The sequence below is a fragment of the Cervus canadensis genome, chromosome 13 (assembly GCF_019320065.1).
Source record: "Cervus canadensis isolate Bull #8, Minnesota chromosome 13, ASM1932006v1, whole genome shotgun sequence".
In the NCBI taxonomy this organism is placed as follows: Eukaryota; Metazoa; Chordata; class Mammalia; order Artiodactyla; family Cervidae; genus Cervus; species Cervus canadensis.
In genome coordinates this window covers 55357350-55380235 of record NC_057398.1, presented here as the reverse complement: position 1 = coordinate 55380235, position 22886 = coordinate 55357350, and the positions used below count along the sequence as shown (strand labels likewise).

At 43.1% G+C, this 22886-nt stretch overlaps 1 protein-coding gene across 2 annotated transcripts in view; it reads right to left on the bottom strand.

The window, feature by feature from the left end:
- SLC30A10 (solute carrier family 30 member 10) overlaps positions 1-20550 on the bottom strand; it is a 31437-nt gene extending 10887 nt beyond the window's left edge. The window contains exons 1-2 of one of the 2 annotated variants that reach the window (XM_043486109.1): positions 20100-20550; positions 1422-1499 (exon numbers count right to left, since the gene is read on the bottom strand). In XM_043486109.1, coding sequence (XP_043342044.1) covers positions 1422-1499; positions 20100-20550 — 529 coding nt within the window. Of the gene's footprint in view, positions 1-1421; positions 1500-2136; positions 2863-20099 lie in introns of those variants that run through there. The other variant, XM_043486108.1, reaches the window with a different exon arrangement.
- Positions 20551-22886: the final 2336 nt, after the last annotated feature.

Below are 22886 nucleotides of genomic sequence, written 5' to 3'. Positions count from 1 at the left end.
CAAATCATATTATATACCTGAAACTAATGTTATATGCCAACTACATAATTAAAAAAGAATAAAAACAGAATGTGCTTTGAAAAGGTAAAGTGCTATGATGGTGAACTCCATTTTAAAAATTCACTAAACTATATATATATATATAAACCAAACCTAAAAAAATAGGATAAATTAAAGGATTATGAGTTTTCACCATAGATTCTCTTTCCAAAAAGAATCACCACCACACTTTTTAGAAATTCCCCTATTGCAGTTAACTTTTTTAAAAACTAATTCATTTAGAAATGTTTAAGAGCTCATGTGTTGCTATTGTTCTTTTCTGCTTTTCCCTCCAGATTCATTCTGGATATCACTTTATAAAACAGATATGAGATTCTCAGAACTGAAGGTGTCTTCTGTATTACTTGTTTTTCTTTGTAATATTTACTTCTAAGCCCCACTTCCAGCTTCCTCAAACCAACTAAAGATAAAGGGTTGCATAATCTTTGTTCTGGCTTCCCTGGTAACTCAGACTATAAAGAAACCGCCTGCAATGCAGGAGACTCGGGTTTGATTCCTGGGTTGGGAAGATCTCCTGGAGAAGTGAATGGCAACCCACTCCAGTGTTCTTGCCTGGAGAATTCCACGGACAGAGGAGCCTGGTGGGCTATAATCCATGGAGTTGCCAAGAGTCGAACACAATTGATCGACTAACACTTTCGCTTTCACTCTTTGTTGAAATTCTCCGTCAGTTTGGGGATTGACCCTTCTTGAATCTCTCTGAAGAAAAACATGTGCTCAAGAAGTTGGAGAGGGGAGATGTAGTATACCACGTTAGTGTTCGGTGAGAAAGTCACTTTTGAAGTCTCAGTGCTGACCTTCGCTATGGGTCTATGACCTTGAGTTCATGGTAGAGAGATGCTAGTGATGTGCCTTCCTTCTGTCTCCCCAGAACCCCCACTTTGGACATGGAGGTGGAGATTCAAGTGAACCAACAGACAGACCCATCACAGCAGCATATTTCTGGCCAAAATAAGTGAAGCAATGAGGGTCACTGAGCAAGTTCACTTGGGACATGACCTTGGATAGATCCCACCTACTCTCTTCCAACCTTTATCAAAATGATACTCAATTCAAACAGGCTGTGCTTTATGTTCATAATACCCACGGGCAGGCAAAATGGAGCAGGAGCAAGCCAGAGGTCTGGGAGACCCTGGAGCAGGCAGCATGAGCATTAGCCTAAGTAGAGCAAGGATAAATCATTAGCAACTCTGTCTCCAGAGAATCGATGCCACCATTAGGCAAGGGACCAAGGTCATAGTCTCTACATGTAACCCGCCAACTTTCTAACACACCTATGAAAAGGCAAATAGAAATGAAGAGTTCAGCGCAGTTCGTATGTAACAGTGAAAAAGATTTCAACTCAACCCCATCAACCCTACCTCTGATATTCAGGGCTTCGGACTTTTTCTCCTTTTTCATCGTCTCTTCTGGCTCATTCTGGGTGTTCAGGGAATCACCTGCATTCAAAGAAGAAACCTCGTGTTGTGTATAAGTTCTACAAGCAAAAAGAACCAATGGACTCAAAATACAGTTTTGTTATTTTCAAATCCTACTACCTTCCCAGATTCCCGCCTCTCCAAACACGCAGCCCAGGGAAGCAATTTTGGCCTTCAAATGAGCCTTGGAACTGGCCGCTGGACTTCATTCACACTCCCATGCGAGTTAAAGTTTAAAAAAAAAAAAAAAAAAGAGGCATGGGAACCCATCCTCATCCCCCCACCCCCCCCAAACCTTTAACTCGCAAGGGGACTGAAGGATGCGTAAAACGGGAGGACGAACAAGGTGCAGATAGCGTACAATGGAGGGGGAGGGGTGCTATCTGTTGCCCAATAGTAATAACTGATCTCCAAGGAAATCAATACTCCTATACAAGGAGACTCCTATACAAGGGGGAGGGGGGAAGAGGGGCCCTAGGATCCAGGAGGAAAAAAAGAAATTGTAGGAATATGTTCAGCTAGCGGCAGAGACCTAAAGCCGGCCTGCAGTGGAAATCGATTACTTTGAAGCAGGCAGGTATAAAAGAGGGCGAGGAGGAAGGGACCGCGCGGGAGGAGGGAAGGGCAACGCGAGCCAGAGGATGCAACCGAAAGGCACCTGCTACGTTTGAGAACACGGTAGCCCCCTTCTCATCCTTCCTGTCCACCGAGGCCACGCGGAGGGTCACGGCCGAGTCGCGGCCGGGGGCGGGCAGGGCCCCGGCGTGCCAGCCACACTCGGCCCCTTGAGGATCCCCGAAAGCGCCGCGGGTGCCGCCCCCGGCCGCGGGCTGCGGGTGCAGCTGCTGCTGGCGGCGGCGGCGGCCGCCGCAGCAGGCGAACCAGGCGGCGCAGTCCTGGAAGATGAGCAGCCCCACCACGTTGACCGCCAGCCCCAGGGCGCCCACGATGAGCACCAGCTCGGGGTCATCGATGCGCTCGGGCCGGGCCAGGCGCAGCACGGCCTCCACGAAGATGGTGAAGCAGAGCGCGGTGAGGAAGACGGCGTTGCTGAGCGCGCCCACCACCTCGGCGCGGGCGTAGCCGTAGGTGGCGCCCAGCCCCCCGCGGGGGCGCCGGGCGATGTAGCCGGCGCTCAGCCCCACGCACAGCGAGATCAGGTCCGAGAGCATGTTGAAGGAGTCGGACAGAAGCGCGATGGAATTGCCCAGGTAGCCCGACACCAGCTCCGCCACGAAGAAGGCGACGGTGAGCACGAGCATGAAGAGCAGGCGGCACGTCTTGCCGGAGTAGCGGCCCATCCCGGCCCGGCCGGACGCCCCGCGCCGCCGCCGCCACAAGTGGGGCGCGGCGTCCTGGACTCCGCCGTGCCCCGGTCCCCGCCTCCCGGGCCGCCCTGCCCGCCGGCGCCCGGGGCTTCTTATAAGGCGGAGGCGGAGGCCGGCGGCCCCAGTCCTTGCACGTCCAGAGTCTAAAGGAGGGGCCGGGCGGGACCTGCCCCTCCCTCGCGGCTCGGCCTCACTTGGCACGTGGCCACCGGCCAGTGACTGTGCGCCTAAGAACGGAAGTGGGCAGAGAGGGGGGCTGCCCGAAAGAGGGGGCGTGCCTGCGCGGCACTCGCCACAGACACCCCCTAAGCAGCGGTGGGGTTCACCCGACGACCCGCTTCTGCAGCCCCTCGGGTCACCCGGGCCGTGACTGTTGACTCAGGGGTAAGGACCTTGACTGCTGCGGGGTGTGTCGGCAGTGGTGGACGTGAACACCTTCGCGTACATGCCCAGACACCAATTCATTCCCCACTGACCCGGGAGCGCCGACCTGTCCCCCACTGCCCTGCTCGTGTTTCCTGCCTTGCATTGCTGAAGTTTGAGCTGACTCGGAGCTCCCACTCCACTACCACCGTGGTAGAGCTATTTTATTCCTCTCTTCTTGTTCACAGCCCTCTTAGAGGGCACGTTGTCCCTTCTGTCACCCCTTCATGGCCCAGCATCGTCCCTGTCACCCTTGAGGATCTTGGCTCACAAGATGAGCAGCCCTGGGGGAGAGCACAGATCAGACTTCTGTGCGTCCCGCCCTCCCACCCAGCGCTCAGAAAGGCAGTTTCTTTGTCGTAGGTGCAGGTCCCTGGGCCACCAAAGAAGCCAAGGTCAGCCCCCTCTGTGTTCTTGTGTTCTCCGTTGGAAAGAGTATCTCCACACCCCGGTGGGTCCCTCACAACATGACCTCATACTCAAGAGTTCAGTGACTGACCTACGTGAAGACTTATTCCAAATAGAGCCTTTCTGTTGACAACAGGCTGTAGTCCAAGTGAAGAGAACCCAGAAGAGAGCTGTCTCCTGGACTCCGGGAGAAACCAAGGATGGGTGTCCTGGAAAAAGGGTGTTTGCTCCTGATCAGTTCAGGGAGTGGGGTAGGGGAGCCCTTGCAGGTTTCTTGTGTTTCAATGTTATACCCTTCTCTCCTTCTGAAAAAGATCTGAGGGTGAAGTCTGATGATCACTCTTCTCCCTCCCCCATTCCCCAACTCCTGAACTTTAACCATTGATAAACACATGCAAACACACACGTCTGGTTTTGGCTTGGAAATGAATACAAATGTCTCACTCCAAAAAAGCCACAGAATCCATTCACGGAACATTCTAATCCTAGTTCCATCCATTGCCTTAGCCTTGTAAATCATGATCTTGTCTTTTAATGGTCCCTGAGGGTCCTTAAAAATCATGCAAAAACCTCCTGAATCTGAGCGTTCCACCTAATATCAGGTGAGCCTCGAAATTCTAAATTCAGGGAGACTATTATGCATTCCTTTCCCACCTCCAGGAAAATATCAGTACTTTGAGAACTGAGGAAATTGATCTTTCAAAGTCTTCTCTAAAAATTAATCTTAAAATGTTCAGAAACTTAAAAGCAGTAAGGAGATACAGGTCAATGAAAGTTTTGAAGCTGAGTGGCCTCACACAAGTTCTTTAACTGTCCAGGCTAGTTTTAACTACTGTAAAGAGGGAATAATAATAGTGTATTCTCATAGGGTTATGAAGATTGAATGGGTTAGTAGGTATAAAGTGACTATAATAGTGATAATGTAACAGATTATAATAGCAAGCAGTCAATAAATGTTAGTTACTAATTTAAAAAAAAAAAAAAGGAAGAAAAAGAAGGTGTGGAGTGAGGAAGAAGAGACTGGGCAAAGGATAGAAGAGTGAAGTGATCCAGAGGGCCACACTAGTTCAGTTCAGTTTGGTTGCTCAGTCCTCTCCAACTCTTTGTGACCCCATGGACTGCAGCACACCAGGCTTCCCTGTCCATCACCAGCTCCCTGAGCCTGCTCAAACGCATGTCCATCAAGTTGGTGATAACATCCAACCATCTTATCCTACCTATGTCGTCCCCTTCTCCTCCTGCCTTCAATCTTTCCCAGCATCAGGGTCGTTTCCAATGAGTCAGTTCCTCACATCAGGTGGCCAAAGTATTGGAGTTTCAGCTTCAGCATCAGTCCTTCCAATGAATACTCAGGACTGATTTCCTTTAGGATTGACTGCTTGGATCTCCTTGCAGTCCAAAGGACTCTCGAGAGTCTTGTCCAACACCATAGTTCAAAAGCATCAATTCTTCGGCACTCAGCTTTCTTTATAGTCCAACTCTCACATCCATCATGATTCCTAGAAAAATCATAGCTTTGACTATACGGACCTTTGTCAACAAAGTAATATCTCTGCTTTTTAATATGCTGTCTAGGTGTGTCATAGCTTTTCTTCCAAGCAAGCAAACTTTTCTTCCAAGTCTTTTAATTTCATGGCTTGCAGTCACCATCTGCAGTGATTTTAGAGCCCAAAAATATAGTCTGTCACTGTTTCCACTGTTTTCCCATCTATTTGCCATGAAGTGATGGGACTGGATGCCATGATCTTAGTTTTTTGAATGTTGGGTTTTAAGCCAGCTTTTTCACTCTCCTCTTTCACTTTCATCAAGAGGTTCTCTAGTTCTTCTTCACTTTCTGCCATAAGGGTGGTGTCATCTGCATATATGAGGTTATTGATATTTCTCCGGGCCATCTTGATTCTAGCTTGTGCTTCATCCAGCCCAGCATTTCACATGATGTACTCTGCATGTAAGTTAAACAGGGGGACAACATACAGCCTTAACGTTCTCCTTTCCCAATTTGGAACCAGTCTGTTATTCCATGTCTGGTTCTAACTGCTGCTTCTTGACCTGCATACAGATTTCTCAGGAGGGAGGTAAGGTGGTCTGGTATTCCCATCTCTTTAAAAACTTTCCACAGTTTGTTGTGATCCACATATTCAAAGGCTTTGGCATAGTCAATAAAGCAGAAATAGATGTTTTTCTGGAACTCTCTTGCTTTTTAAATGATCCAGTGGACGTTGGCAATTTGATCTCTGGTTCCTCTGCCTTTCCTAAATCTAGCTTGAAGGAGTTCATGGTTCACGTACTGTTGAAGCCTGGCTTGGAGAATTTTGAGCATATTCTCATATGAGAATTGAGAGTATATTTGCATAGGTATTAGTAATACAGCACATGTAACAGAATTACTAACTGAGGCATACTCTAATGTGAGAAGAGTGATGCCCAAGTAGTGCAGACTATGAACCCCCTGAGACATGTAATCTATGAGAGCAAGCCAAGCAGTCACCACCAAAGAAGCAGCCTTTTGGACATAACTTGACAGTGCTAACACAGACCCCAGTGACTGCACTCCTCTGTCATTCACAACTGCAAGAAAAACCTTAGAGCAACAGGACTACATCATTTGTGCCTATTGCCCAGTCATTCCCCTAACCAAAGGCAGATAAGAAGAATTATGTCATTGCCCCAGAGGGCAGTTGATGGAACCTGAAAGCCAGCGACTGAGTAAGCATAGGCGGGAGCTGTAGTGCCCTGCCAGGGCCTAGTTCCTGACTTGAAGAAAGGCTAAAGGCTAAGGGTATCAACCAAAAGCACTTAGGAAAATGTTTTGACTAAATAACCATAACTACATTTGTATATGCATGCATTTGTATATATACACATATAGTTGTGTGTACATATATATATTGTGTTGTTGTTTAGTCGCTAAGTCATGTACAACTCCTTGCGACCCCATGGACTGCAGCATTCCAGGCTTCCCTGTCCTTCACTAACTCCTGGAGTTTGCTCAAACTCACTTCCATTGAGTCAGTGATGCTATTCAACCATTTCATAGTTGTGTGCATGTATACATATATAAGAGGCTTCCCAGGTGAAGCTAGTAGTAAAGAACCTGCCTGCCAATGCAGGAGATGCCAGAGACGTAGGTTCAATCCCTGGGTTAGGAAGATCCCCTGGAGGAGAGCACCAATTCACTCCAGTAATCTTGCCTGGAGAATTCCATGGACAGAGGAGCTTGGCGGGCTACAGTCCTTGGGTCACAAAGAGTCAGACATGACTGAAGTGACTTAGCATGCATGCATGCATACATATATATAGTTGGTGTCTGTGTATATATACAAACACATCTGTATGTATATAGGTTGGATATAATCTAACTTAATCACCAAAAATTTAAACTGCATCTTACAGTTATTATAAATCATGAGGTTTCTGTAGTTTTGTTCATTGAGTTCTGATTCTCTGCCCAACCCTGTGCTGAAAACTTTATAGTCATTATCTCACTTCATCTTCATAAGAGCCCCATAAAATAAGTACAGGCAGACTTCAGATATACTGCAGATTTGGTTCCAGACCACCTCAATAAAGTGAATATCACATAAAGTGAATCACAGGAGGTTTGGGTTTCCCAGTGCATTTAAAAGTTATGTTTAAATTGTACTGTGGTCTGTAAAGTTTGCAATAGCATTATGTCTAAAAAAAATGTATATACCTTGATTAAAAATGTTTTATTGCTTAAAAAATTATAATCATCACCTGAGCCTTTACTAAGTCATGGTAGTAACATAAAGATCATTTATGACAGATCACCAAAACAAATACAATAGTTATGAAAAAATTTGAAACACCTTGAGAATTTCTATAATGTGACACAAAGACAAAAAGTGAGCAAGTGCTCTTGGAAAAATGGCACCAATAGACTTCCTTCAATGCAGGGTTGCCACAAACCTTTGATTTGCAAAATACGCAATATCTGTCTTCCAAGCACAATTAACCAAAGCACAACAAAACAAGGAATATTTTATGCAAATACATGTCTGCATTTACTTTTTAAGTCAGGAACCTAAAGCCCTAAAGATTTTAAGATTTCTGTAACATCTTATGGTAAAACACAATAATTTATTAGCCAGCCCAATAAATTGCCAAAGATCGCACAATCTGTAACTGATAGAATAGAAATACTGTCTAGGCATCACACTCTTCAGTGTAGTTTCCTTGCCCCCACATTATACTAATTTGATCATTCTTAACAGTTCTTTTGTTCTAAACAAATGAAAGAACTTTTTTTAAAGTTCATCATCTACTGGTACAGAACTTGATGTGCTACAATTCATAAAGTCTGATTATGACACCCTAAATTCTTTTACATTGGTGTTTAACTCAGAAACTAAAAAGACTATTTTTTTTAGAAATTGAAAAAGCAGCTGTTATTGTTTTCATTTTTCAGTTCTCCTTCACAAGAGAAGATGCTTCCTTCAGAGAAAAGAGCAGACATCTTGTCCAAGGTACCAAATTCTTACTCAAAAGAAGAGGTGGCTCTTTTTCTGCACAGCACCTGTCTTCAGACTGCAAATACATCATCAAAGGATGGCCCTTTCTCATCATCAGCCTGGCTCCAAACATGCTGAGCATATTACAAACATGATGACTTTTCAAAAGGAAATTGCTTCTCCAAGTAGCTGAGGAATCTTATGTACAAATCAGTTCTTCATTGATGAATTTATATAATACGTGTATTTGTAACACTTTGTAACTCAAAGGTATTTTTTTGTACCGAAAAGTATGTATTTCTCTTCCATGAAGATTTTTAGAATACATTAAAACTTAAAAGATGCTTTAATTGAGGTGACTTTTTTTAAATGATAAAGGCATGAGACAAAAAAGATAAAAATTAGGTAGTGGTCCACATCACTTTGGGCTGTTGATAGGGAGAAACTGTCAACATCTGCGTTATAGCCCATGAGAAGGAAGCAGCTCTGATATGAATTTAGAGCTATGCTATTAGCCTGTTGTGAAGATGGAAATGGCAACCCACTCCAGTATTCTTGCCTGGAGAATGGACAGAGGTGTCTGACGGGCTACAGTTCATGGGTTGTAGTTAGAAACGACTACACAATTGGACACGCAAAAAGTTGGACATGACTTAACACACACACACACACACACACACACACACACTGGCTCAAGAGTGAGCCAGGCAAGGATTTTAACCTTGGCAAATCAAAGCTGCTTATCACCTACAGAAGAATGACTGTTGTTATAGATGCAAGGATATTCTAATGGACCTTCACAAGCATGAGTTTTTAAGACTGTTTTTACTTATGCTTCAGCCTTATTGTGCAAAGAAAGTGAGACAGAGAGAGTAGTTCACTTTCAGAAACTGCAGGGAAATTGCACCAGAGGAAGAGAGAGCTTTTTTCAGGCTAGACAGATGCAAAGAAGAAAAGGAGATGCACATCTATCTAAATATACTTAGAGGGGATTAGATTAGATCGGACTGGGAACTAGAAACCAAAGATATCTTTCAGAGACAGGAAGGCAAGACACCAGCTGGCTGACTGGCATTGAGGAATGCTCCTCACCAGTCCCAGAGGGAACCAGAGGCAGGGAGCTATTCAAAGTCATCCTTAGAACAGACTTATGGTTGCCAAGGCTGAGGAGGGGGATAGACTGGAAGTTTGGGTTAGCCGATGCAAACTATTACATATGAGATGGCTAAAGGACAACGTCCTACTGTGTAGCAAAGGGAACTATATCCGATATTCTGCGACAAGCCACCATGGGAAAGAATATGAAAAAAGAATGTATGTATATGTATAACTAATCACTTTGCTGTACAGTAGAAATTAACACTATTGCAAATCAACTGTACTTCAATAAAATACTTTTTTAAAAAAATAAAAAATAAAAGTCTAGTTTGTTTTTTTTTTTAAGTCATCCTCTTAAAGCTGCTGTACCATCTGAAATAAAAGCAACTGGGGAATCCAGCAATTATCCTATGTCTGTCCCATTGTCATGTGCTGGGGATGTGGCGGTCAAGCCCTTTCTTTATTTCTTTAGTTCATAGATGTTCAGATGGAGAGGATACCTAAAAAGCCCTGAGGAGCCTCACTTGCCCTCACCTTGAGTAAGAGCCTGAACATGAAGTGGATGCCCCACGGGATAAGACGGTAAGGCTCTGGGGAGCAGTAAGTGATTTTGCATATAGAACGGATCTGAACTGTAGTTGGAGGACAGACTATGCAGAGCGTTTTTTCCAAAGATGGCCAGAACGTTATCTCCCATTCACCACGTTTTCTCACAGGCAGACCTTGATGCTCCTTCCATTCAGAAACAGGTCTGAGGGCTTGACACACCTTCCATCTTCTCACCTGCTTGTATCCCATACAATCTGAGTTTGGGGCAGAAAAGGCATTGAGACATCTACCTTGTTTGATGGGACACTCATGGTTGAAACCTGAGCCACCACAGACGATGTCTTGAGGCGATGCTCTGTGAGGAAACCAAGCCACACAGTGAGGGCCTGTGTCGGTGGTCCAGTAAGCAGTCCTTTCAGCCCAAGAACCAGACATACGGTGATGCAGTCTCTGGCCATCACCTCGCTACCCTCAGCCTTTGACTCTTCCCAGCTGAGGCCTCAGACAAGCTGTTCCCACTGTGTCCTTTCCCAGTTCCTGCCCAGAGAATCCTGAGTATCATATCATCATGTGATTGTTGTTTTACGCCACTATTTGTGATGGTTTGTCACATGGTTAAGTAGAACAAGGAACCACCATGTAAAGATTGGCAGAGCTATACAAAATTTCTATACAATTTGGAGCTATTTGAGAGGAGAAACTAGGAAGACTAGCTTAGAATATTTAAGGTATTATTGGGCTTCCCTGGTGGCTCAGATGGTTAAGAATCTGCCTACAATGCAGGAGACCCAGGTTCGATCCCTGGGTTGGGAAGATCCCTGAGAGACGGGAATGGCTACCGACTCCAATATTCTTGCCTGGAGAACTCCATGGCCAGAGAAGCCAGGCAGGCCACATGCCATGGGGTCTATTATTAGACGTGATTCAAAGCAAAACGGTTATCATGGATGTGGGGGTTTGCCTGCGTCCTGCGGGACTGGTAGGGAACAGACAGAACTAGGACACCTAGGACAGGAAAAAGGAGGATGAGACACACTGGAGGGGATCAAGGCAAGAACACAATAGTGTGAGTCCACGCCCAACTTAGACTTTGGGCTTATTTGGAAAATGCTTTTCAGGTGAGATGATCCAACTCAAAGAGAGGTGAGAGTTGAAGAGATTTGTTTGGAAAACAGCTGCTTTTGGCAGGCCCCTAAACACTGACTTCATTTCTCTCACTGTGATAAGGGGGAAAAAAAACTATGTTGGAAAAATAAATGCCTGACCCAGAAAACAAGGACCAAATAAAAGGGGGAAAAGTCCAGCAAAAACACCAGCCTTATGTGGAGCAGAGAAAGAAAAGGAGCAACGTGAAAAACTTGATTAAACCATGAAACCATGAACAATTCGACTGAGCCTTCTGTGAGAAGAGCAGGAAGAGGGGAGGGAAAACCCTGGAAGCCCCTCCCACACTTCAGAACAGAAGACAGAAGATCAGTCAAGGGCTGTGGGAAGACAGACGCTGGAGGGTCGGAAAGCAGGAGCAGGGGCCACAGAACAAGCTTCCAACATTCAGACAGCTTCAGCTCAGAAATCTACTGAGAGCGACCCTCAGGCTGAAGCCAACACAGGATGGAGGGAGAAGCTTCCTTAGGAAGCAAGTCACAGGCCTAGCAGCTCTGGAGACGGTGGTGGCAGCAGCCCCTGAGACAGGACTGAGAGTGCAGACGGGGCAGAAATAGGAGCTGGAGAGGGAAACGGAATCCAGGGGGTTGCTGGCTTGCATTCTTCATTCCTTCCTTCCCCCTCTTTCTCCCTCCCTCTCTCTTTCTCTCTGTCTCTCTCACGCCACCTGGAGCCTCAGAAGTCTTTAAAGCCTACTCTACAGGTAGGCAGGAATATTTTAAACATTGCTTCCTGGAAAAGGAGGCAATGTGTTTTCCAGATACAAAAACCTTGGTAGCATAACTAACCTCCTGTTGTGGGGTCTGCTGGCAAAGCCAAGTCCGCTGGCACATGCTGACCCACCTCGGAGAGAAGCAGAAACCAAGAAGACTCCATGGAAAGGAATGTCGATTCCAAAGGGCGAATGTCAGTGGCCCTTTCCTCTGACACTGTTGAGTCTCTGCTATGATCCTTGTAAATGGTAATGAGGGCCTGGCTTATATTAAGTGCTGAGTTCTGGGAACTGAAGTTTACCTTTATTAAGTGCTCTAGCTCTGGGTTAATACCATGTGATTCTGTCAAGCTTTTTGAACTCTTTAAAAAGTGTGGCAGGACATTAGGAAAACACTTAGAGGTCAGACAATGAAGCGAAAGCCAACATCCAGAAAGGTAAGTTGAAGCCAGAACCTGACTTAAGGATGTCTGCCCACCAAAGACAAAGGAACTCGCCTTGGATTTTAACAGCCATGTGACGGGGTATGATGTAAGAGACAAAACTGAGATCCAGGCACGGTGAGATCAGAGATCCCCTCACAAAGCTCAATCCTTTGGTAAAAGGTTGAATCAAAACGAACAATAAAATAAACACACAAAAACTCACTGCCTCAAAGGAGACAGCATGAAAATTTGCATGTTTCACACGTGGTTTTGGGTAGAGAGAAAAATATCCCCTGTGGAAAGTTGGAACTATCCCCTGGCCTTCATGTGGGAATGCAGTCTAAATTCTCACTATAATTATCATCCTCAAGCAAAGAATTTTTTAACTGCCCCCCAGTTTCTAATGGTTTCAGGGACCCAATGAAAAGTAAATCTTCTGTGGGAAAATGTATTTACAATCTTCCTCAAAAAATTCCCTCAAAGAAAGTTCCATTTATCATGAGTTCACAATAAAACATCAGGAAACACACAAAACATGAAGAAGAAAACCTCTTTGAGAAAGGTAGCAAAAATAATAAACAGCAGAATCTAGCACTCAAAAGTTGCAGATGTTAAGAATATAAGATGCAGAAAATAAACTGAGCATATTTAATATATGGGAATAAGGGAAGGTATGAAAAGTAAAAATAAAAATCAAGGCACTGTAGATGAAAAATACATTAATTGAGATTAAAAACCCAATACAAGGCACCCCTACTCCTCCTAGCCAGAGAGTTATCTTGATGCTATCATTTCACATCACTCTGCAGTCTCTAATGAGCAATTCTTAACATTTGTGGGGCCTCAGTATTCATTTAACTAATATACTTACTGTTCTAACCCATTTTAGTCATTGAGGAGATGGGTTTCAAAATTACCAAATACGGGACCCAAGGATTATACCCAAAGGAAAAAGTGGTTATTTTAGGAGGTGCAGGCCTTGTGAATACCAACATCAATACTCTCCTGATAACGGTCCATCTAGCCCGTCAAGGGAAGCCCCCAGTGAAGGTCATGTAAAGCTGGAGAGTCCTAGGGGGAGATGCTTTCTCTGGTCTTATGTTTCCTTGAGGGGACCGCCATATTGGCTCTGACTCATCCTTTCATTCCCTCTCCATGAGAGAAGTTACTCTTAGGGTGAGATGGTCTCCTTTTAATGGTGGGTTGAGTGAAAGTCACTCAGTCGTGTCCAACTCTTTGCGACCCCACGAACTACACAGTCCATGGAATACTCCAGGTCAGAATACTGGAGAGGGGAGCCTTTCCCTTCTCCAGGGGATCTTCCCAACCCAGGAATCGAACCCAGGTCTCCCACATTGCAGGCGGATTCTTTACCAGCTGAGCCACCAGGGAAGCATTGGTGGGTTTAGCGGAAGGAATAGAAGCCTGGCTCAGCCCCTCCCAGGCTTTATCCTCTGAACAATCTGCCCCTCAGAGTGTCCATCCTCTCTGCTCCTGGGCCCACCTCTATGCCTCCCATTGTTGAGCTGGGCCCTGAAGAAGATGATGGGTATGTTTACTGCTGAGATAAGTATTAGGAAGCTATTGGGACATCAAAGGTCCACCTTCCAATTCAGCCTTTATCAAAAACAGAGCCACAATTTTTATTGCCATCTGACTGTCTTTGCTCCCTTAGCTCTCAGTTAGTTCTAGGCTCATGAGTGGACATTATTTATTGGCCCCATAAAGTCCCAGCAATGTCATCAATCAACTGGTCAGGAGCTGTACAGCTGGTTGCCAGCTCCCCTCTTTTCTCTCCTGCAAAATCTCAAGGTGGTTTCTTCAGGGTAAGAATTAGACAGAAAACAGATGGTCTGTCCAGATAGTTCCTCCTTCAACCTGACTTCTTGGCTGCTCTTCTACCTAAGGAGTCAACCACTAGTTCTCATTGGCCTGAGTCAAGGACTATCATTTTTTTTCTATTGTCTATTGGGCTGATACATTTTTAGAGTTGTCACAGCAGACAATGAACAAGAGCCCAGATATACTTCATCAAAAATTACTTCATTCGAAATTCTCTGGAGACAACTTCTCAGATGTAGACAATAAATATCAGGACACAGACTGTGGAAGACATTCTTCTAAGAAAAAGGAGTCTCCAGATACCATTGCCTCTTACAAAAAATGATGACAAGACTAGTATTTGTCATAAGCATCAGAGGCAGCTATACAGAATGTGATTTATATAAATCACAGTGACTACTGTCTCCACAAAAGAGCAAGAAGAAGGCAAAAAGTAATAAATATATTCTTTATATCCTGTAAGCATCTGACCAAAAGAAAAAAAATAATAAGCTTACTTTTACTCCACTTTGTTGGAAAAGTAAACTGAAAATGTTTAAAAGGCAAATCATCCTGAGTTATAGATACATATATACATGTAGATGGGCTTCCCAGGTGGCGCTAGTGATAAAGAACCTGCCTGCCAGTGCAGGAGATGTAAGAGACACTGGTTCGATCTCTGGGTTGGGAAGATTCCCTGGGAAAGGCATGGCAACCCACTCCAGTATTCTTGCCTGGAGAATCCCAGGGACAAAGGAGCCCAGTGAGCTATAATCCATGGGGTTTCAAAGAGTCAGACACAACTGAGCACATGGCACATGGCCAGAAATGGTGATGAATCTATATGGATCATAAGGATGAATAACAGCAATCCACTGTGGGTGTTGGCCCAGGATGAGTGTGGCTGCCAGTCTATGGATGAGGAGCAGGCAAGGACTTGTCCACCAAGGGACTAACTAAAATACGACCTTTATTCTTGTCTCTTCAGCCCTTGGACAATCACTGTCAACCACCGCCACCAAGTGCCATGTTGAGGAATTTACACATAGAATATACTTCCTTGACAATGTCCTGACGAGACAGATAATTCCCCACTTTACAGATGAAGAAACTGAGGTTTACTAAGTTGAAGTGACTTTCTGGAGATCAGTCAGCTACTGGAATTAGGATTCTACCTCTGGAAGATTGATTTACACTTTTGTTTTGGCACCAAGTCCTAATCACTGGACCACCAGGGAATTCCCTGATTCGTACTTTTTGACATGCCATTTTGTGATTATTTCCAAATAATTTTTCACTGTTCGTTATTTTTTTTCTTTCTTTGGTCAAGTAGAGTAGGTTTATAATTAAAGCCCTAGATTTAGCCTTGTAATTCTTTGTCCGCAACCATTCACTCACTGCATGGTTGTGGTCCTTGACTCTATGTTTTTGTTTCCTTATCTGAAAAAGGCAAATACCAAGTATTCCTTCTTGCTAATTATTTCACAAAACATATAATTCTCCAAATGTATGTGATACACTGCTGGGCTTATCCTCCTTCACTTTCACGGCGCTTGACGACTCACAGATATCAAGAAAGAATTTGGTTTTCATTAAGATTTAACTCAGGAGTCAGTCAGAGTGGTCTATGCATATTGAATGAATATGGCTGAGAACAAGGAACGGGCCTCTTTATCTTCTTTTTTTTCCTTCAGTTGAATTTGATTTCACGAATGTGAAACAGCACATAGTTTTCAGTCTCCCTTTAATCTTTCTTACTCATTCCCTGTAACTGACCCAGAACCCCATCCCTGGGCAGCAAGAGAGGTGAGAGGCTAAGCAAGCTGGCCTGAATGTACAGAAAGAGACCTAAGGTAATCTGTGAAGCATCTGCTCTAGGGGAGATGCCGTGATCTGTGACAGGTGTGTGTACACTGAATGCTCCTGCGGAAGTGAATTGTTCAAAACACTTGGAAAACAATTATGTCAGATATAGACAAATGGCAAAGTAACAGCTTCTGGGAATTAAGCATCACGCTTCCTAAAATCATTTAATAATTATTGTAAATGCCCGATCATTCCAATCTTGCCTCCAAAGTAGAAAGAGAACCAGGGAACCAATACCTGGAAAATCTTGCCCCTTCCAGTTTGAAAAGCCACCTTCCCTTGTGCAGTTTCTGATCTCTGACTTATTCCGTGGTACCTGCTACTGGGAGGGAAGCAGCCGATTCCTCCCTGCCCCTCCTACACCCTCAGAGCCCTGCCTCCTTTGCTTGTTTCTGGATAAAATGTGCCCTTAAAGGAAAACAAACCCCATTTGCTTTCAGTGTCTACCGGACTGTCCGGGTGAAATGTTCCCATCAGGCTGTAGCACTCGGACTTAATGAGAAGCTTGGGAAAGCAGCCAATCAGCAGCCTGTTAAAAGCCTCCCCAGCAACGAACTTCGCCAATTATAGGCTGTCACTGCCCCTAGCAGGTTGGTTGGGGAAATATAATGCCGGAAAGGTGATGAGAGAGAGTGGCGAAGAGAGAGGGAAAGAACAGAGTTTGGAAATCAAAACAAAATTTAAGTAAATAAATTCACAGGGAAGGCACTTGCTTAAAAAAAAAGTTTAATAATAAGTACATATTTCAGACCTAAATGTGTCATTCATAAATTGTGTAAATCGCAAGCCTATCCTAGACAGAGCTGCACAAAATCACCTTTGGTTTAAAATAAAAGCCAGCGTAAAGCAAGTGTTGGTTGCTCAGTCATGTTCAGCTCTTTGCAACCCCATGGACTGTAGCCCGCCAGGCTCCTTGGTCTGTGGAATTCTCTAGGCAAGAATACTGGACTGGGTAGACATTCCCTTCTCCAGGGGATCCTCCCAACCCAGGGAGCTAACCTTCATCTCCTGCACTGCAGGCAGATTCTTTACTTTCTGAGGCACCAATGTAAAGCAAAGTATGGTTCAAACACAAGTCAAGGAAAAGAGAGTTCTGTCTGTTAAATTTTAAAGAAAACTCAAACATGAAACATAATCGAAAAGAAAATGCAAACATAAAAGATAAGGTGAAAGTCAAGGAAAATCTAATAAAGTAAACATGGAGTAGGAAAAACTGCAAACAAAGCAAATTTCATCCCTAAGTCTAGAGAAAGAAAGTAGTGGGTACCCTGTATTTCCTAGGATCTGAACTGACTTGTTTTCACTCCTCTTCCCTTTCTTCAAATACATTTATAACTCTCTTCCTCCTAATAATCTCACATATATAGCCATCCAAATTTGAACCTTAAACCTGTTTGTTTTTTTCTTTTGTGCTTGCAATTTTTACTTTTTTCATTTTCCTTTTTCTTTAGCTAAAAATATCTGCTCCACCATCATTTTTTCCTGTTGGGGATGGACTCTCAACTGGCTAGATACTGGTATAAGGCTTCCACAATCCCAGTCTCAGCTTAGTCTTCCAGACATTCTTTAGTCCCAGGTGATTTTTTAAATTTCTGACTCCCTCTGTCTGTCCAATTCTTCAACCTATCTTACTCCATGAATACCAGAGAGGTTTTCAAGTCTTAACAGTACATACATTCTGTTTTGTTCACATTTAGAATAAATTAGTGGTCTTCTTTTTACCTTTCTATGATCTCAGACATAAAATATAACTGGTATCAATTCCTACACCAGATAGATAAAACAAGCAAGTAAAAGATCCACAGAACTGAAAGAGACTGAAGGCTTGCTAAGTAAAAAATTCTTTTTGATCAACACATTCCACCAAAATAAAGTGATGGATTATTTGATTCTGATCACTCAACCAGGAGATACCATAGTTCTTTAGTTTACAGGACTTCCAAACCCGTTAAGTTAGAATTTTGTATATATAAAATCTTATTCCTAAATTTGGGTTGAATCTTTTGAAATCAAGAATCATTTTTTCTTCATATTTTATACCAGGAGGTCCTGGTATAAATCTATATGTATGGATTAATCACATTTTTTTTAGACTAGGAGATAATTGGGTTGATGTCAGTTTATGAGATTTATCTAAGCCAAATATTGACTCTTGAAGTTTATTTAGCTAATTTGAAGGATATTAAAATATATGTTTTAGGGAAAGTGATAAATATGTAACTCAAAACATAAATGCTATGACACTAAATAGCTATCCTAAAATCACTAGGAGGATTTAAACACTTTAAAATTTCTAAGAGAATAATTCAGCAATACCAAAAGCTAACCAAGTAATAATTCTAACATAGAACATGGACCTAAAGCATTAGCTACATGTGTGTGTAGTACCCAAAACAATAATTTAAATATAGAATATGAATCTTAAAGCACCACTATACATATGTATAGTACCTATCATTATAATTATTTAAAGAAGACTATTATACAGCATCAAACATTTCAAAAGGAGATAGATACTCTAGAATTAAGACAGTAGAAATCCATATGGTCAGGGTAAAATACTTGTCTTTAAGCCTCTTCTTATCTTAATATGAACATAAACATTAGAAATCACTGCTTCCCAGACAAGAGCTGAACTAAGATCTACCCGATAATAATTCAGTTTATAAAAATAGAACAATAGTTATCTACCAATTTTCATGTTGGTCAAAGAGTCAAACTCTTTGCCTACAATGCTTTTACTATATGCAGGTAAATATCATATGTCAAAAGTAAAGAAAAAATTAGAATTAAAAACACAAGGTAAGTTTAGCAACACCAATACTAACCATTGATTTGATCAGCTTCCTTGCCTTAAACTTATACTTAGCAATAAATATTATTTTGTTATATCAAATATGTGAATTTTATGATCTTGAACCTCCAGTACAGGATGACTGATGTAAACAAGGCATATGATCTCAAGTTAACTATTATATTTTACAAAAGATGAGCCCCTAACTGATTCATTAAATCAAATAAAGATACAGACTCTAGTTTCTTGTCTGTTCCCTTTTATACTTAACACATACTATAGATGTTTTCAAGATGCATCTTCTACTAATAGGAAAATTTAGCCAGAGATAGAATATAGGACTGCTCCCAGCTGGGAAAATTCACAATGGCAGGAAAGACAGGAGGAATACAATAAAAAATGCAAAGTCTTACTCTGAGGTCCCCCATTGAGTTACATGACCCTCTGACTAGTGAGAGAAAATTTTTCAGTGTCAAATAAGAAAAATCTTGAAATTTCTTAAAATCCAGATAAGCAATTAGAATTCAACTGCTGGATGATCACATAATTCAGACTTGCATTGTGATTTCTTTAAAAAACAATAGTCTATACCAAGCGCCTATTAAGTGCTAAACACTTAGAATCCCATTGAGTCCTTATTGACTCCAGATTACAGGTGGGCCCACAGCCAGGGGAAGTAATTTGACAGCTGCCCTGTAGGAGAACCGTGATTTGAACCCGGTCTGTTCACGCTATAGGACTTCTTAAAAAGCACTGAAAATTGCTCTTCTGCAAAAAGCTTTTAACATATATTTTAAAAATTCCTTTTGTGGCACTAAAGAAACATGGGTCCATCTAAAAACTTATCTTTTGGGTTTCACGTTTTTCAATGTATTGTTCTGAGATTTAATTTGATCTTTTGACAGATAATCCAATGAGTTTGGTACCCACTCCTAAATTCCTTCTAAAGATTTACATGTAAATAGCTTTCCTTTTTCTCAAATAAGACAGATGCCTACGATAAATACAAATATTTCAATTCAGAAATAGAGCTAAGTTTACTAGATCATCTTTATTTTTCCTTTCTGCATTTTACATCACATTCCTTGAATATATTCTTAAGAGGCTATCTACGCATCCAATGGTTTCTGAGCCTTTGCTCCAAGTGGGCTGGTTATGAAGCCTAGTAGTTTTCGCACATTTGAGGAGGGAGAAAATTAAAATATTATTTTAAAATCCAAACACAGCCCTGTCACATCTGGATAAACAAAAGGGAGTCCCTAATTAAAGGAGACAGCTTTGCATGGCAAATTCACTTTCTGGCAAAGGACTCCCTCTATGGCCACGGTTTATCACTCTACCTGTCTGCACATTTTTCATCCCCTGTTACTAAAAAAGACCCCTAGGTGGTCAGCTGCCACCCGGCTTATAAGGAACTTTGGACTGGAAGTGACGCTTTGGAGAAAGACCTTTAGTAAAGTTCGGGGAATGAATGGGCCTCACTCCACAGCACCCCCAGGGGCCCCCAAGAGAGCACCTGGCCGGACTCTGACCAAACTACAACATCCGAGGAGGCGCTTACCTGCTTCGGCGTCTCCCTGGGGCCCCCGCGCCGCGCAGTAACAGCAGTCCAAAAAGATGACATAGTTGAGAATATTGAAGAGCAGCCCGATGACTCCTGCGCTGAGCACCAGCAGCGGCGTCTCTGTCTTCTGCGGATCAATATACCTTTTGACAGCTTCCACCAGGATGCTGAACATCAGGGCCACAGCGAAGACGGAGTTGCCAAACGCGCCCACGACATCAGCCCGGAGAAAGCCAAACGTGCTCTTCCGGTGCTGCTGTATGCTGCTGGCCCTGATGCCGAAAAGCCCGATGATCATGGAAACCAAGTGTGAGAGCACCGCAAACGCATCGGAGGTCAGCGAGAGGGAGTTGCCTATGTGGGAGATCACTAGCTCCATCACGAAAAGGAGGATGCTCACCACGCACATGAGGATTAAACGGAAACTTCTCCCTGAGTATCGCCCCATGGCGCTCTGCTGTCCCTCTCCTTTTCCTGGGAAGGCTGAGCTCTTAGGGGAGCTGATGTAGAGATCACAGCTCCTGGGGAGCTCTCCCCTTCAGCCTTTCAGCGCCTGTCATATTTGAAAATCACTTTTTACAGGCTGCTATAAAGCCATAAAACAGTTTAAAGGGCAATTAAGCAAGAGATGTCACGTGAGCGGGGACTTATGGAAGAAGACACCGACTTCCAGATCAGAACTGGAGGGGCCCCTGTTGCTCATCTGTGTGTATCATCACAAAAGCCGAGTCTCTGTGTCTGAATCATGCACAAACTCACGCATGGCTATGGCCTTCCTAGATTCCACACTCCGTGTTTGCAATAACCGCTGTGGCATTTTACATAAACAATCATATCTTGTCAACCTGGTGTGTGAGTGGCTTTGAATTCTGTTTACTGCATGGAACAGGGAATATTCTAGGGGTCACTAATCCAGAGATTAGGGTTACAGTAAGTGAAAGCCAAAAAACAGCTAAGGTGATTTTTTTTTCTTCTGCCTTGCCCACTGATCTGGAATAAAAAAGCACCCCACTTCCAAACCCTTTCCATAAATAAGACAAGAAAAACATTCTTCATGTTTAGGAAAGATAGAATACCTTTGAAGGAGCTAAAGACATAATCCCAGTTAGTTTTAGGAAGAAAGTCAAATTATAATGTCTTGATTTAACTGAGGTAAGAAGACATTTTTACTTTTAATCTTATCTTCTGTCACTTATAAGCCTTAAAGGTTTACCCATTCCCAAATATCTAAAAGAACAGTAGCTGCTATTGTTTTGAGTAGACTGCCTTTAAAGAAATGCAGATTGAAATGACTATACCCAATCCTAACTGAATTTGAAGTCTGACTGTGATGGCTAATTTTATGTGTCAACTTGACTGGGTTTGCAGGTGCCCACACATTTGTTCAGACATTATTGTGAGTGTTTCCATGAACGTGTTTTTGGGTGGGACTAACAGTTGAATCAGTAGACAAAGTAAAACAGATTGTCATCCTTAATGAGGGTGGGCCTCATCCAATCAGTTGAAGGCTTGAACAGAACAAATTGGCTGACTCTCCTGCAAGTAAGGGAAGATTCCTCTGACTGACTGCCTTCAAATTGGGGCATTGGCTTTTTTCCAGCTTTCAGGTTCAGACTGAACGTTCAGCTCTTCCTGGGTCTAGAGCCTGTGGGTCTTTAGACTAAAACTACACCATAGGTTCTGCTGGGTCTCTGCTTGCCATGTTGACATTGGGACTTTCTCAGCCTTCATAATGGCAGGAACCAATTCCTTTTAATAAGTCTCTATTTATATACATATCCTACTGGTTCTATTTATCTGGAGAACTTAAGACTAATACACTGGTTTTGACTAAAACATGACTACTTAAATGTAGCCCTAATAATTTCCTCGGCCTCTCATAAATCATTGCCAATTCAGCTGCTATTCTAACAGTGAGACTTCTGGACAACCAGATTGTGATCATTACTGCAGTCAAGGTGACATGAAGGTTTTTGGCCCAAAAGAATGATGCTGCAAAGTGAGATGAAGGTAAAACAAAGGTGACAGCTCTAGGAACAGTGTGGGAGCAAGAGGTGGAAATGTTGTCATTTGGTGAATCTATTAGACATCCAAGGTGAAATGCTAAGTAGAGAATTGAATAAGGGAGTCTGGAGTTCAGAGGAGATGGGGATAAGCTGGGAATACATGAACTTGAGAGTTAACAATACACGGATTTAGAAGTCAAAAGACGCCCAGAGATAACCAAGGAAATGAGAGGAAATACAAAATGAAAATACAAGTAGATAAGAGAGAAGGACCAGAAAGTTGAAAGGGAAGTCAGGAGAGTACAGTATTCAGGACTACTGTATTCAAGAAAGAATGTGTATCAAAGAGGAGAGAACTAGCTGAGTCAAATGTTGAGAGGACTGGAAATGATGACTGGATTGAGCTTTATGGAGGCCCCTGGTGACCTCAGCTAGAAGGCAAACATGAAGTGGAAACCGTGACAGATTTTATTTTCCTGGGCTCCAAAATCACTGCAGATGGTGACTGAAGCCGTGGAATTAAAAGATGCTTCTTGAAAGAAAAGCTCTGACAAAAAAAAAAATGAAAAGCTATGACAGACAGTGTATTAAAATGCAGAGACATTACTTTGCCGACAAAGGTCCGTCTAGTCAAAGCCATGGCTTTTCCAGTAGTGATGTATGGATATGAGAGTTGGACCATAAAGAACACTGAGCCCCAAAGAGTTGATGCTTTTGAATTGTGGTGCTGGACAGGAGTCTTGAGAGTCCCTTGGACTACTACAAGATCAAACCAGTC